Here is a 16,345-nt window from a genome sequence, read left to right as displayed (position 1 = left end):
ATCCGCCCCTGAGATTAGTAGCTATTTCAACTGTTTTATGTAGTTGTGAATTTGGACAACTATACGCAGACTTTTACCTGGTCACCCCCCAAATTGCTGATTCCCCCCCCCCCCAAAGGAGAAATCCTAGAATAAACACTGCTGTCAGACCTTCAGTGCTGGTCACTGTAAAGTGCTAATAATAAATACTTTAGGTTTAAGGAAGAAAATCCATCCCTCCTGGAGGAAGACTAGCTGAGTGTGACCCCGACTAGACATTGGGTGTGACCTGCAGTTCGAATCCTGGGGTTGGAGAGATTTTTTTTCCTTACCGGCTTTGGCCTCTTTTCTGCTACACCTTCAGTCACTAAGTCAGTCAAGTCATTAGGTCTAAGTCCTTGAAATTAGGTTAGGTAATCCTAAGGCTGCAGCACATGTTGCTGTCAGACCTTCAGTGCTGGTCACTGTAAAGTGTTAATAATCTCAAAGTAATGACAATAAATAAATCGCAAATAATAGCTAACTGATATTATCCAGTAGTAAGCAATTCAGTATTCTACTGCTGCCATGTTTCATGGTATTAACTGCCAACATGGACTGTTTTAAGACTAGCAGTGTTAAAAGCTTTATAGCTGCTTCCCGATTATCTTGTGCATTGTAGCCATTGGAAACGGCATGGTGGTTCGCGGTTAAAAGCAGGCACCCCACAGAGGACTTAATTGCATACCTTAAATGGTTGCTTATTGAGAGTGGACTATTGAAGTTATGCATGGCGTCCAATGATCCTCCTCCAGCGAAGCGGGCCAAAACACTGCGTGAAGGAAGACTTGAGAATAAGGTAGTGTTTATAACCGCTGCCGCACAGGGAATAGGACGCGCCTCAGTCTTGGTGAGTCGTAGTGATAATCACCGGCATAGGCATAGCTACTATGATTATACTGAACCTTGTTGATTTCGTATGTACGTAGTCAAGGGTATTTCAACCAATTAGGCCATACCTACTGGATCTTATGTTGCGCGGGCAAAACCTCAGAAAATTTGGGTAGGTAGGTCGATTTGATAATGATAATAATAATTAGTACATAATAGAAAATTAAAGTATTATGAACCATACAAAAAGAGCAACAACTACAAAAAACGTCAATGAAACATATAGGGTGTTCTGCAGCACCATTGTATTGTATTAATGCTTTACAGTGACCAGCACTGAAGGTCTGCAGCAACATGTGCTGCAGCCTTAGGATTACCTAACATAATTCCATAATGTATTGTAGTCTGGCATAGCCAGACCTTTTATTATAAAATATTTTTTAAAAGGTCTGGCTACGCCAGACTAAATGTATTGCTGTACAATGAATCAATATAAGAACTATTTCGTTTGGAGTATCTTCACCATTAAAGCTCAACCTTTTGAAGAGTTTAATCCCTAGAGGAGCCTGGTTATCCCAATAGCTGATTTTCACCAGCACATACGAGATTGACCATCTTAGCACACGTGATCCTATATCACATGATTATCATTATCATTTCAGGTCATGAAAAAAGACAGTCGGTCGGGCCCGTGCGACATAAAATCCAATAGGTATGGCCTTACCGGCCGGACGATTCTTTTTCCGGACACCTGCAGTTGCCAAACGAATGAACCGCTGAGTCTGATACTGTTTGTTGAAAACCACAGCACATACTGTTCAAGTGGTAGAAGGCGACTACTTTACAAGGGGGTGTCACTCAGGCTCTTGCTGTAGGTAGATCTGCGACCACGGTCAAACTCTAAGTCAACGGTCAAGGCCACTAAATAGCCCTTACAGTGGATCAAGGGTAAAGACGATATGGAAGGTTCGAAACCCACAATCGAAAACTATACGTAGCTATTATCAAGTTTACGGGATTATACGTAACTCACAAGAAGTAAGGATCTCTAAGAAGATGTTTTAAAGCTCCAACAGGCGCTTCGCCGTAATTATAATGATTTTTCTCCCAGCTGCTGGTAGCACGCACTAAGAAAGTATTATACTAGGTTACAAGCGCAGGTGCATATAGGAAAGTAGAGAAATAAGTGCAGGTCAAAAGTTCGACAAAAAACGCTCAAGTCACAGGTCAAAGACGATAAACGCTGCAAGTCAAGGGTCAAGGTGAAATTTTCCCTGGTCAAGACTTTGACCGCGGTCGCAGATCTACCTACAGCATGAGCCGACATGACACCCCCTTGCTTTACATACCAAGTACTCAGAGAGATTCGGTCGAGCCCTCTATTTTAAACTGGAAATTTTATTTTACTGTCTGTCATAATTATAATCTACGAATCTGTGTTCTAGCATTCATTACATGCCTTCCATGGCTTTTACCAGCTGAACCGCGTCACTCCGGCCTGGGGTGTGGCGTCCAAGTATTAACCATAGCACTTAGAGGTTATCTGTGTACGTAGAAACTACTTTAATGACGCATAAGTTTCTCTCTTGCTACTAACTAGTAAGGCTTCTATTATTCTTCTAAGGCCATCGATCACCATGCATACTGCTACGGGTGTATCCATTCACTGGACTGGTATATTTTTGTTTTTTGCACATTCTGTGGTTAAAATTTATTGAGTCTCACAAGTCAAGGGTCCTGAGGAAACCTACAGCCCACTACTAAATGCTGAATATGAGCAGTAGAGTATGCGATAACTGTCTTAATATTTTTGCTGTGATTTATTATGTCCTACAACACTTATTCCCTATCCTGGTGTACAGTAATGCTGTAGGGAATGTATATCAGCAATAATTAACCAGCGATCAACTTGCCAGTTGACAATATCCTTCAAGATATCCTTAGTGTGAGCTCACAAATTGAGCTAGCATGGATGGACTTGTTTTCAGTGCTGCAGGACGCAATGATTATAATTAAGCACATTTTGAAAATTTTTCTAATCGGTAAGCCTTTCTCCAGAAGTAAAGGTCTTGCCACGCAAGATTATACTATATATATAGCTTGCTCCTTGAGCTCACACTAAGGATATCTTGTCAACTGGTAAGTTGATCACTTATTAACTATTGCTGACATACATTCCCTACAGCATCACTATACACCAGGATAAGGAATAATTGTTGTAGGACATAATAAATCACAGCGAAATTATTAAGACAGTTATACCCATACTACTACTGTGAATTATCTTGATTTGTTAAATATTTTCTAATAAGAGCCTGGAATAGCAATCACCCGAACTGGATGGACACTGCGACTGATAGACTGTTAACTATAACACATTCCGGTAAGCCTGGCTTGCTGCATTCAATGATATGAATTCTAAAGTGTCAAGTGTGTGAGTCTGTCAGTTGTTTTCATGTTAACCTTCTATTAGCTATTGTTGTCATCCATGTTTGGACAATGGTGAAATGCTTATAGCTCAAATGAATGATCCTACATGAACGGCAGTCTTAGAAATGATGGAGCATACGCACTACAACCATATTTTAATCTCTTGTCTGCATTGGTATGCGGTGGGCCCATGTTGAGTGTCAACACAATGACATGTGAGAAGTTAATTTTATCAGTGCATGCATTTCTGCATTTAAGCAATTTGAGGCTATTCTCAGGACATTGAATATTAAACCTTTCTCAGCGTCTGGGGGCTGCATCCCAGACCCCGCAGACAATACATTGTCCGCCAGTGAATCAACAGGATAGATGTTTCAAAGCATTGTAAGCTTTTCATAAGTGCAACAAAGCACTTTCTAAGAAATTTAACACTTTTAGAGGAGTATGAATGCCTCCCAGGAAATAAATAATGGGTATGATTGCTGTAGTAGGATAGCTGAGTGTTATATTAGAGTTGCTGACTGCTCTGTTAGAGTATCTTGATCTTGAGTACAGAAATAACTCATATTTCTAAATAATTTTTAATTATCAATGTGGTAGGCAAAGTGGTACACAGACGGATGACAGGAAACAAGGAAAATTAACAAATGTTGTTACTGGAACATTTCAGTCAGTTGGTTTTTTATTTTTATTATTAACTTTACCAGTTAGGCACTGGAGGGCAAACACAGAGGGCAGAACCTGTACGAGGTGTTTACCACTAGCCTAGGAGCCATATTAACAAATTGACGAGACCTCCAATGCCACTTAATCAGTGTAAACCATACATACTGTACTATGCATATGGTAGGTATTTGTATCGATTGGGTAGCTTTGGAGATCTTGTCAACTCGACAACTGGCTGAAATACCCCAGCAAGATAAGGGGTGTCCGGAAATAGTAGTAAATGAAACACGTCAAATTTAGCATACTATATCTGCCAACTGAAGCACAGATAAGACTCCAAATTTTTGTCAGCATACAACCAAAGACTGATGTTACATGTCCTGGAGTTTGGTGAAAATCGGGCCTTTGGTTACAGAGTTACGAGCCACTATCCGGATAATTGACTAATTCATCTGGTTATTGGTTGTTTATCCAGATAGCTATTAGCCTCGCATTCCTACCTACGTTGATCAATTGGGCTGATATTTGGTATATCAAGTGGCCTAGCCTAGACCTTCGTACGCTGCAAATATCAGACTAAGCGGTTCATTTGTTTGGCAACTGCAGGCGACAGGAAAAAGAATCGTCTGGTAATCAGTTATCAGTTTCTGTACTGCAGCTTTCACAGAGTCTGTGGTTTAGATAAGTGGACAAAAATACAGCAGAAAGGAAAAAAAAGAATGTCTTTGCCTTGCTCAAACAATTCATACTGTGGGCAGAGAAACAAACTCTTCCCAATCCAGTGGACAATATATGACACCTGATGTTTCTAACCACACATAGAGGGCTGGAGGGAGGCCCACGATAGTTTTTTTTTTTTTTACGTGCGCACTCCTTACCTACAGGTTCCATTGGTAAACTAGTTTATAAACATCAGTTTATAGAGACAAGTTGTTTACTACGAGTAGTACAAGGCAACTTTGTTACTCGGCCTAATCATTGTTATATAGGAGTAGTTTGTGCCACAAATTCATACTTCCAAGGTATAAATCATTTAGAAGTTGAAGCATGTGCCACTTTCATTTAAATCAGCTTAGCTACAGTTATATGTATTCATCAAGTCATTAACTTGTAATACAGTACACTACAAAATTGTTCTATTGATTGTGGCAGCAATTTGTGAGCTGGTAAGCATGTAACCCTATGAATGGTGATAGAATTGATTTGATTTTTGATTCTAAGTGAAATGTATTCAATTAATATGAATTAGTGGTACATCCAAACTCAAATCATTTGAAGTATCATCTCACGAGCATTTCTATAAGTATTGTCCCAAATAATGACCAGAAATTCACATGTGATTTTAGCAATGACTATCAAACATGAGTATGGACTATTTTAATATGGCTTAGGACACTCTGTTTGCTGGCACTGGTATTTGAAGGGGAGGATGCCTTCTGTGATGAAGTTTGAACAGAGGAATATGTTTTGTGATATTAGGTGGTTGCCTTTGTGTATTGTGATGAAGAAAAAACTCACCTGTTTAACAATGTTTGTACATAATTAAGGCTGAGTTTGAATTTTGTCCAATAGCAGTGGATCCTTAGTAATTCAAACAGCTTGTTCCTGGAAGTAGACAAAATTATAATGAATGTGTTTGGATAACTGCAGAGCTCAGTTCAATGACTCTAATAGAACGCACACAATAAAATATCACTTTCGCTGCTCAGATAATTGAAGGTCCATTGTACACAGAGTTACATGTACATTGATCCTCCCTTGTCCATAGGACTGGACATGTGTTCTGCATCCAGTGATTACTTTGAGCAAAACATGCATGTTTGCGTGTGTATGTGTGTTTGTGCCAACATGACTGAAAGTTTTGTCTGAAATGAAAACTGTTTGTACAATAAATGCAGGATTGCACGTATTTTCAAAATGTTAAACAATTCTTCATGCTGCTGACTGTGATGGTTATCTACGTGAACACTTATTATTACTGGTTGATCATGTGATGTCATAGGCTTACGAACATATGTCTGTTTGTTGGTGACGTACAATATAGAATATTTGTTGAATTGTCTGAATATATGTACTTATCATGATGGTGTTTTTAAAGCCCGATATATACAGTTTCATTGCATAAATAAAACTGGTGAAGCCAACAAAAGCAATTCCCTACTTGTCTTTGGTTTCTCATAAAGTTGTATTTTACTGCATACATAATATTATATATATATAATGCCACTCAAATGCTAGTTCTAGTGTCACACTGGAAATCACTTACACTCTTAAAGAGCCTGTGGTTATATCAGTAATGTCTGTTTGTGTGCTGTTTCATTATTACTGTCTGGCCATACCCATCAAGCTGTTAGGAAGTGTCAGTAGTAGTATAGTAGTGTAGGCAATACCAGTAATCTCACCTAGTGGTGAAATGTAACCATACATGGGTGATGAAAGTAGATGCCATTGGTGGGCAACCTTCCTAGTACGTCACAAGTGAAGCACACTACTGGGTTTATTCAAACTTGTAAAACTCACAGCAGGTTTTTTCACTTGTACTTTAACGATTACCGTACAGTAAACCTGTGATTGCACTACAGTATGTGTCACACACACACTCACTCACTCACACACTCTCTCACACACACACACACACACACACACACACACACACACACACACACACACACACACACACACACACACACACACACACACACACACACACACACACACACACTACACACACACACCACACACACACACACCACACACACACACACTACACACACACACACACTACGTGTGCACATTTTATGCAGTTTACTTTGTATGCTTGCTTCAGGCTTGTGCTAAGGAAGGAGCTCATGTGATAGCCACTGATGTTAATGCAGAGAAACTTGCAGAGTTACAAGGAACAGAAGGTGTGTCTATGTTGTTCATATCACTGAAATGAGTATCAACTAAAATGCAATTAATTAATAACTAGCAGAAATATGGCAAAATCACAGCACATTATGCAGTTGTTTTATAAGCCTTTAATAACCCAGCTAAACCAGCTAAACCAGCTAAACCAGCTAAACCAAGTGCAAGGTACACTATTTGGTTAAGCTCAAATGTGCACAAGTTTCAGGAAGTCTTTTGATAGAATCCTTTTTTGTAAAAGTGAAAGTACTTCAAGGTGTTGTAACACATGTGGCTCTTGGTTATGTGTGTACGTATAATTATGCATGTATGAAATAGTGACTTATAATCCTGTAACTGCAAAAGTGGCAGAGTAAAGTGTAGTAGTAGTAGCAGCAGCAGCAGCAGCAGCAGCAGCAGCAGCAGCAGCAGCAGCAGCAGCAGCAGCAGCAGCAGCAGCAGCAGCAGCAGCAGCAGCAGCAGCAGCAGCAGCAGCAGCAGCAGCAGCAGCAGCAGCAGCAGCAGCAGCAGCAGCAGCAGCAGCAGCAGCAGCAGCAGCAGCAGCAGCAGCAGCAGCAGCAGCAGCAGCAGCAGCAGCAGCAGCAGCAGCAGCAGCAGCAGCAGTACATACATGTGTACGTATCTTTAGTGTAATATTATTCTGATAATACTTTATGTACCAATCCCATCCTACAGGTATTACTACTGATGTACTAGATGTTACTGATAGTGATGCTGTGAAGAAAATGGCTGACAAGTATCCTGATGTGAATGTGTTGTTTAACTGTGCAGGGTGAGAACTATTGTCTGTCTGTCTGTCTGTGTGTAGTCTGTATGTCATGAAGCAGCACAGCCAAGTGGTTAGAACACAGACCTAGTAATCGCAAGGTTCCAAGTTGATGCTCAGTTGTTATTATTTCCTTGGGCTAGAAACTTTACTGACATTGCCCCAGTGTCTATATATAAGCTGTTTAAGTGTCAACCTGATTTTAACTGGGGTAGCAAAAATGCCAATTGTCCAATACAGTAGTTCTTCCCAGGAGGATTTGCCTACACCTAAATGGCTTGGTCTTCTACTGGGATGGTTTGACTTTGTACATGGTAACTGAAGGTTTTGCTTTGCAGTATGTTTGTGTATGTGTGAACAATACCTAATGTATTTCATTGAATTATATGTACAGTGGTCCCTCGATTACCCGAACTCATTGGGCCCTGAGGGTGTTCAGATAATCAAAAACTTCAGGCAATAGAATCCCATTCATTTATATACAGAGCTCTGTACAAATACCCTAATAGAACACACACTTTAGACAAAATACTCAAATAGAACAGTCACCTCCATAGTTCGGATAATCAAAAATTCGGATAATCAATGGCCAGATAATTGAGGGACCACTGTATACCAATTACACAGGTATGTACACCAGGGTACTATACTGGAGTGTGATGAAGACAAGTTAGACTTCTCCTACAAACTGAACGTGAAGAGCATGTACTATACTCTGAATGCTTTCCTGCCCCAAGTGAGTATGTGTGTTGTAGTCATTAAAATAGTAAATATTACCATTTAACTGTATCACTACTTGGTGTGTACAGTAGAAAGGAGGGGCGTGGGTGGCCTTGAAATGTATCCTGTTTTCCTTGAGTTTTGTAATGGCACATCTGCTGTATGCATAGTGGCAATGATGGTAAATGTGACTCTTTAAATTCTGTGTGAAATAACTAGGGGGGGGGGTATTGTTTTGCAATATTTGTGCCCCCCAATTTACTGGAATTTATCATTCTTGATTGTTTTGGTGTCACAATGGTTATAACTATTTTAAATCTATTCTGAGGTTTTGTTACTCAACATCCTTGTAATGGAAATATACACCCGAATAGAACATTCACCAATATTCCAATATTTCTGGTGAGATGGCATTGACAGTGTTGGGAGTTACGCATTACTTATGTAACGCGCTATGTAATATTATTACTTTTGTGGTAACTGAATAATATAACAAAATATGCTATAAAAACAGGTAATATAACTCAAGTTACTTTACTTACAAATGTAACATGTTACCTATGTAATATAGTTACTGTAACGAATCTAATATTATGTAATATTATGTAATATTATTACTACAAGTAAGTGAAGTAACGAAGTTACTAATCTTGTTAGTAATCCACTGAGTAACGCCTAGCCACAATGAAGTAATGAAGCCTACTGAATGAAGCTTATTCACCAGCTTCTTACTTATAACCAAGACTTGCACATTGCCCAACAACTATAATAATAATATTACATATTATATTACTTTGTGCCCACAGCCTTAAGCTGTCACGTGTGAAACTACCACCTTATCATGTGACATGATTTCATTGTTGCTTTATTAAACCAGGCGCACGCCCACAGCCGGCCTTTGGCCGGCTGTGCCTGGTTTACTGAAATTGTTTTCGTAAAAGTGTGTGTGTGTACCTATCTGCCTATCTATGTTTGTCTGTACGCACCCACGTGAGCAAAATCGTTTAATAACAATAAAAGCAGCTTTTACAAAAGAGAAATGAAGTCTGTATTAAACTTCTGCGCAGGTGAACTTTGCTCTGAGGTGGTTTCTTTTCGGCGGACTGAAATACGGGTGTGGTGACTTTCCTAAGACTACCTTCCCCTTGAGGTTTTCAGGTATTTAGCAACTGAAAAACAACGGTGCAGGCCTCGTACACTACCAGGAATAGCCTATCGCTTCGAGTTGAAAGGGGGCGTATCCCTTACGTACGCGAACGAAAATGAAGAGCAGCTTTGAGGCTTTGTCAAGAGAATTTGTGGGAAAAAACACGTTAGTCACACTATAAAACAGTTTAGAAGATAGTTTTGTGCGTAATATGTTGGTAAAAGCGGTTTGTTTAACAAACGCTTCCTTAGCAGTGCATAGCAACGTAATTGAATGAATTACGAATATTTCATGAAGTATGAAATACGAGAATTAGCTAATAATATTATTGCAAAATCCAAAACTACCCTATTGTAAAGTAGTAACACATAGTTGGTTAATTCATAGTAGTATATACTGTCTATAGTTATTCCAGATGAGTTAGCTAGCTGCATGGCGCCTGGTTTTTAGAAGTAGCACATCAACTTGTTTTTTGGGTAATATTTAACTGTAACTAAATAGTTCTGTTGCAGGTAATATGTAATATGTGACTAGTTACCTTTAGAAAAGTAACTGTCCCAACACTGGGCATTGATATGCACACAGCATTTTTTCTTTGCTGTAGATGATTGCAAGGAAGAATGGGTCAGTGATTAACATGTCATCAGTTTGTTCAAGCATATTGGTAAGCAGTATTACAATGTACTGGCCATGATACTCATGTTTATTATACTCATGTTATTTAAGAAACTGAGAGATACAACAGGTACTGTATTGCTGCTATAGCCTAAGCTTAGCTATCAGCTTACTGGTGTCTAGCTTGCAATGCTACTACATACACATACACACACAAACACACACACACACTAGAAGTTGAAATAATCCATTCCCCTCACCACAGGGTGTTGTTAACCGATGTGCCTATAGCACCACAAAGGCTGCAGTGATAGGACTCACTAAATCAATAGCCGCAGACTATGTCAGAGATGGGATAAGATGTAACTATATATGTCCTGGTGAGTGTACACCTCATCTGTACTGTTAATAGTTCAGGTACTGTATACCCAAACCTCAGTTATGTGAACATGTAACTACTACACCTTGCCTGTAAATATTGACTGTTCTATTAGAGTTGTGTGCATTCTATGTATGTTCTATTAGAGTAAATACAATGGGCTTCAGCAGGAGCTTATAGGTGCCTTCGGCATGGCACTTATGATCTCTAGCTTTCAGTCACTCAAACAAATGAAACAAGGTGCTGAGGATCTGCTGTATTATGTTGTGTGCCAAACATAAGGTTTTGGAGGAATTTGTTCTATGGTTGGCTCAGAATTAGAACATGCTGTGCTAAGGTCTATATCTGACAGTCGTTGGTGCCAAAGTCAGATTAGGAAGATGTCAGGTTATCAATGTGGTGTTTACATAGTGAGGTTATGTTGGTGCAACAAGCAGTGTCAGTGCTGTCGAGTATATAGTATTGTGGACCTTAGATTATGAAGGCTTTTACTCTGTGTGCAGTAGATTAGTGTCATTGCCTATATTTGGCTACCCACAATAATTGTCGGATGTTTTGATGGAGGCTGCACTCCGTATTCGTTTTTGCTTGTGTTTCTACATACTTTTAAGTCCACCATTTCAGTACAGTAGTATGCAAGTACAAGGAATTTTAAGTTCAATTATTGATCAAAGAAATTAAAAGTAGTGAAACAAGGGGAGGTTGCCTACACCTGAAGGTACCTATCTACTTCAGTCTATACCCATGACTGAAATAGGATTATATAAATGTCCACTAGTTTATCTGTAGGTGTAGGCGACCTCCCTTATTTATTTCTTTGGTTTCTAATCAAATTATGTTTCCTTATGCTTGTTTGTTTACTCTTTGTAACATTCCTGTTACATACATAGGGAAGCCATCACGTGATGCTACTGCGAATTAACAGCTTGCACTTTCAGCAAAGATAACATAAATGGGACACAAAGGAGGACACTGGTAAGTCTATGAAGCGTACATTGTACATACTGTGGTATGCCAATAGGCACCTGTCGGGCTGAAGCGACATCAAATAGTGACAAAATCTAGCCTGTAATGTTAGCCATTATCAAGTTGTGCTTGTCTGAAAGCATCAGTCAGTCAGTAGAAAATTTCACTGAATATATGTTTGTAGCAACCTATTGGAAGTGTTTCAGGTCATACTGAAGGCACTTTTGGGCTTGATCATACAGTACCTACTGCCATGAAGGCATTGTGAGGCTGGTTTCTGGTCAATATTGTTTTGTGAGAAAGTGCAAACCGCCATGTCCCTATGATCAGAAAAAGTTAACTATCTTGTATACTAGCTCTAAAACTTATAAAGTACAGTACATTGCTACAGTGCAGTCTTTGGAACACGTATTCCTTATCATGAAAAATGTATGGTTTTTGAAAGTGTGTGATTTTAGCTGTGCCAGAAAGTGAGACTTACTGTACTTACACTGTGGTAGCAGTCTAATGGTCCTTTTCAGTTTTGTTAAGTCCTCTTTGCACTGGTACAGCCCAATGACTAAATAACAATCCACTCTTTGCTATATCTACATGTACGTACTATAAGCAAATAATACAGTGAAACCCCTTAATAAGAGCACCTGAAATTTAAACAGCTTGACAACCAGAGTAGTTATCCATACTGTTTCCATATTAGTATGCATACATTTATGTAGACCCATTTATCAAATTATCTATCTAATAAGGACACTTTTGTGGTCCCAATAGGTGTCTGGAAAAAAGCATGAAGCAACTGTACTGTGTTGTTAATGAAACAAAGTTCTAATCTCACTAGTGCAATAAAATAATTATAAATTTAAAAATGGAGTAGGCTCCAGCAATTAAAAGTAGTGAATCAAGAGATGGTGGAAGCTATACGGGAAAATCCCTAGCTATTTTGCATTGTAGCAATGTGGGAAAATCCCTACTTGGCATTGTAGGAGTAATGCCAATGTAGGATTTTTTCCACACTGCTACAATGCCAAGTAGCTATAGTATGTATGCGTTGAGCTGGATCCTCAAAAACATTTCATAACTCATGGATGCAATTACACATGATCTTGAAATTTGGCTCATTTATAGCACTGCTTGACTTGCTAAAACTGTTTCAAAATCTTTTTGTTCAAATGTCTGACACAATATTTACAGCCAATCAAAGTTTTCACTATACATTTCCTATGGAGAAGCCATAAAAGCCCTTTCTCAAACTTGTAATGGAGCCAAACCATGCATGTCTGTTGTTGACATCTTTGCTGTCACCACTTATCATCTGGTCAGCTGAAATGTTAACTCACTTGAGAAAAAATTTACTTTTAAATTTTAGCTGTTTTCAGGATCCAGCTCAACTTGTACATACTATAGGGGCTTTCCCTCGTAGCTACCATCATCTCTTGTTTCACTACTGTTTATTGCTGGAACCTGCTTCATTGTTTAATTTATAATTTTTTTACTGTGCTAGTTTGTTAACTTTTTTGTTAGAGCATAGCTAAGAAAAACACATGTGGCTATGATCTCACCACTCAGCAACGCAGTAGATCAAGCTAGTGAGTGTGGCACAATGCCTTGTTTACTACGGAGCTAGATCATTGTTGTGGTGCGTTCTGATCATTTAAGGGGGCGTGACAATTGTTTTAAAAGTGCAGCTTAGCTGCTACCCGATACTACAGTCTGTTAAGTGCCTCAAATAGTGACTGCTCTAATAGAGTGTTTTGTTATTAGTGTTACATTCTATGTATGTTCTATTAGAGTAATTGATTGGCTCTGTGTATATATTTCAATGGGCTTCATAGCCAAAACAAGTTCACTTATCTGGACACTTTTTTTCTAACTAGGTGTGAGAATCCACTGTGCTGTCGTGCATGCCAAATGTATAGGGTTTTGTGAGGATTTGTCCTATGGTTGACATAATAGTTAGACGTCAAGAACCAGAATTCTATGGGATTTAGAAAACTTGAAGGCCCTGGGCTACTAAGGGCCTGAGGGTTTTCTAAATCCCGTAGAACCCAGTGGTTCTTGACGTATAACTTATTTAGACTACAACTCTTATTGTACCTTGAGTTGACAGCTGCTTGTAAACGAGAAATGTATAGCTAATTACTAGAAACAAGTCCTCTACATCTCCCTACATGGCAGGACTTCAGCATGGCTGTTGCTACCGCCCATGTGTTGCCAGGCACATGCTATGCTATGTTTCCAAGTACTGGACTTGAGTGACTGGACTACAACTCATTGTTGCTGTTGTTGTGCCTTGACAGCTGCTTTTAAGCAAGTAATGTAGTGTTGATTAGTACAAACAAGCCCACTACACGTCCCTCTAATTCAGTACGGCTGTTACCAGCTATTTAAACGCCCATGCGTTGCCAATGTTATAGGCGCGTAATCATGTTTCGTATTGCCTCAGAGCGTGGTCTCTATTGGACATGAGTGTGGCTCTATGAGATTTAGAGACCACGTTTTCAGCCAATCAAATTTCAGTATCAAACTTGTTGTAGTCTAAAATCCATCAGTCACTTATGTTAAAGTCAGATACTGTGTCAGGATGTTGTATTGTCAAGGTACATAGTAAGCAGTAGTAGCCCAGGTGGTTGGGCATTGGCCTGGTGATTGAGAGGTCCCAGTTTCACCTACTGTTGTTTTCTTGAGCAAGAAACTTTACCGCCATTAAACCAGGAACATATTGTATATGTGCAATTCAGGACATAGCTGAAGAACAGCCTTGACTGATGCTGTCATCCCTGTAAAAATAAATTGAAAAAAAGGTAGCGCTACACAGTTGTATCATATCAGTGCAGAAAACTGTGTCATTGCTGGATCAATGGATTATAGCTTTTACTGTATAGATCTTTGTAACTACCTATTAGGGATGTCACGATAGTCGTGACATACGACATGTCGTGACATAAAGCTCCATGATATGATATGACATAGGCTTCTTTATGTCGTGACATAAATATCTCCACACTTTTCCATTCATTTTGATCAAATTTGATGCAATAAATATGAGAAAAATTGACAAATAAGTATGAGAAATGTTGGTTGTTGATGTCATAGTTAATATTGCTGATGTTTAAGTTGATATTTTTGCATGTTTGAATCAAAATAGCTATACAGTTCCATAAGTAACAGCTTCAGTTGTGAAACTTTAAGAATTACGTATGTCATGACATACGACATGTCGCGACATAAACCTCTATGACATGTGACATAAAAATTTCTATGTCGTGGCATCTCTATTACCTATACAGTACAGCATGTAAAGCTAGCCACAATATCATACAGTACGGTATACTGTATATTAATCACGGAGGTCGGAGGTTTGGGTCTTTTTGGCAACAAAACAAAATCACCCAAAAACCAGTTTCATTATACCATCCTGGTGCCTTGGCAGTATTGGTTAGGTATAACCAAGCCCAAAAGTGCCTTCAGTGCAACCCTAAATACTTGTTACAAAATTTAAAAAAAAATTTTTTTAATGGAATTTTCTACTGCCTGCCTGCCTGCCCACCCACCCGCCTTCGGCTATGCTCTTTCATTGTTCCAAAATGTGCCCGAAATAGTGTTAGACCCAACACTGTGTTGTTAATAAAATATTTCACACTTCTCCAATCTTATTATAGGCAGCTGGTACTGTACGTACTGTGTATATTTAAAACACCCAAACCTCTAGATACTAAGAAACAATTTTGAGCATTTATGGAAGCAGAATTAAAATTAGAGGTGCAAATGACTGAAATGAGTAATAAATGATGCTTTGAAATGTGTGTAGTACTGCATAGCCTAAATATTTCTAGGGGGGAAATTTTTGCTGATTTCGCGGTTTGGGAGATTATCAGCAAAAATTTTATACTTGAAATATTTAGTCCTCCATATAGTCTAATACGTGACAGTTTGGGAGTGTTTGCAAATATGCAAAACTTTATTTTTAACAACACTGCTCAACCTCAAAAATTTGCCCCTCAAAATAGTTTATACGGTATGTGTGATGGTTTTTGTCCACAGGTGCTGTTCAGACTCCATCTTTAGAGAGTAGAATAGAAGCTCTGGGGAAAACTATGGGAAGCATTGATGAGGTGTGTGCTCTGTGTGTGTGCTCTGTGTTTTGTCTGTGTGTGTGTGCGTGTGTGTGTGTGTATGTGTGTGTTTGTTTTTTTTGGTTTGTGTGTGTGCATACATGTGTGCTGGAACAGGATGTCCTTGAGTTTAGCAATAGTCATAAGGCTAAATTAAATATTCAATTCCATTTGAAGAAATCAGGGGCTCAGTAGAGTAGTGAACTTGTCCAAGCAGGTCACATGCAGGTTAAACTGGCTATTGTCCAAATGCTTCATTAGTATGTAAAGTGTTGTGACAATTACAGCCACCTGTTTACAAGGCCAAGAAATTTTCCCAATGACACTGATCAGAACAAATTATATTTATATTAAAAGTGATTTAATAGTTTGACCAGACACTTATGTCTATACTATAATGTATAATGTTAATTGTATTTAATTCTGTGTCTGCATGCTTTTGTAGGCACGGCAATTTTTCATAGCTCGACAGAAGATAGGCCGTGTTGGTAAGCCAGAAGAGGTTGCAGCCATAGTTGTCTACCTTGCCTCAGAGGAATCTGCTTTTGTCACTGGTGCTGAGTTCCTGATAGATGGTGGATGGAGCCTACACTAGTAGTTGTTTGTAGTTTTGTACCATTTTGTGTTACTATAACCAAGTGAAGCTTATACATTTCATAAGAACATTAAAATTACTGTACATGTAATACATCATTTGTAAATAAGACTACCTCATTATGTCTTTAGTAAAGTTGTAGATATTATATACTAGCTACGTACCAGGGTATGATATCTATATTATATATAATACA

General features: G+C 38.8%; 1 protein-coding gene across 2 annotated transcripts; it reads left to right on the top strand.

Moving 5' to 3' along the window:
• Nucleotides 1-655: 655 nt before the first annotated feature.
• LOC136257103 (dehydrogenase/reductase SDR family member 6-like) lies at nt 656-16,233 on the top strand. 2 transcript variants are annotated; one of them, XM_066050239.1, is made up of 8 exons: nt 656-817; nt 6,773-6,851; nt 7,528-7,624; nt 8,246-8,354; nt 10,090-10,149; nt 10,366-10,480; nt 15,484-15,554; nt 16,000-16,233. In XM_066050239.1, exons 1-8 carry the CDS (start codon nt 749-751, stop codon nt 16,147-16,149), a joined length of 750 nt encoding a protein of 249 aa, XP_065906311.1. In that variant the 5' UTR covers nt 656-748; the 3' UTR covers nt 16,150-16,233. The 2 variants fall into 2 exon arrangements, with proteins under 2 accessions (XP_065906311.1, XP_065906309.1); XM_066050237.1 differs by having other exon boundaries at nt 659-868.
• Nucleotides 16,234-16,345: the final 112 nt, after the last annotated feature.

The sequence above is a fragment of the Dysidea avara genome, chromosome 1 (genome assembly GCF_963678975.1).
Source record: "Dysidea avara chromosome 1, odDysAvar1.4, whole genome shotgun sequence".
Classification (NCBI taxonomy): domain Eukaryota; kingdom Metazoa; phylum Porifera; class Demospongiae; order Dictyoceratida; family Dysideidae; genus Dysidea; species Dysidea avara.
Note: the sequence above shows the minus strand (reverse complement) of the source record. Positions and strands in the feature narration are given on the sequence as shown.

Bases quoted from the DNA above. Each gene is read 5' to 3' on its own strand.
- LOC136257103 (XM_066050237.1), top strand. From the start codon at position 749: ATGGCGTCCAATGATCCTCCTCCAGCGAAGCGGGCCAAAACACTGCGT. The intron at 8,355-10,089 runs GTGAGTATGTGT...TCTTTGCTGTAG, and splicing joins TGAATGCTTTCCTGCCCCAA to ATGATTGCAAGGAAGAATGG. The intron at 10,481-15,483 runs GTGAGTGTACAC...TTTTGTCCACAG, and splicing joins ATGTAACTATATATGTCCTG to GTGCTGTTCAGACTCCATCT.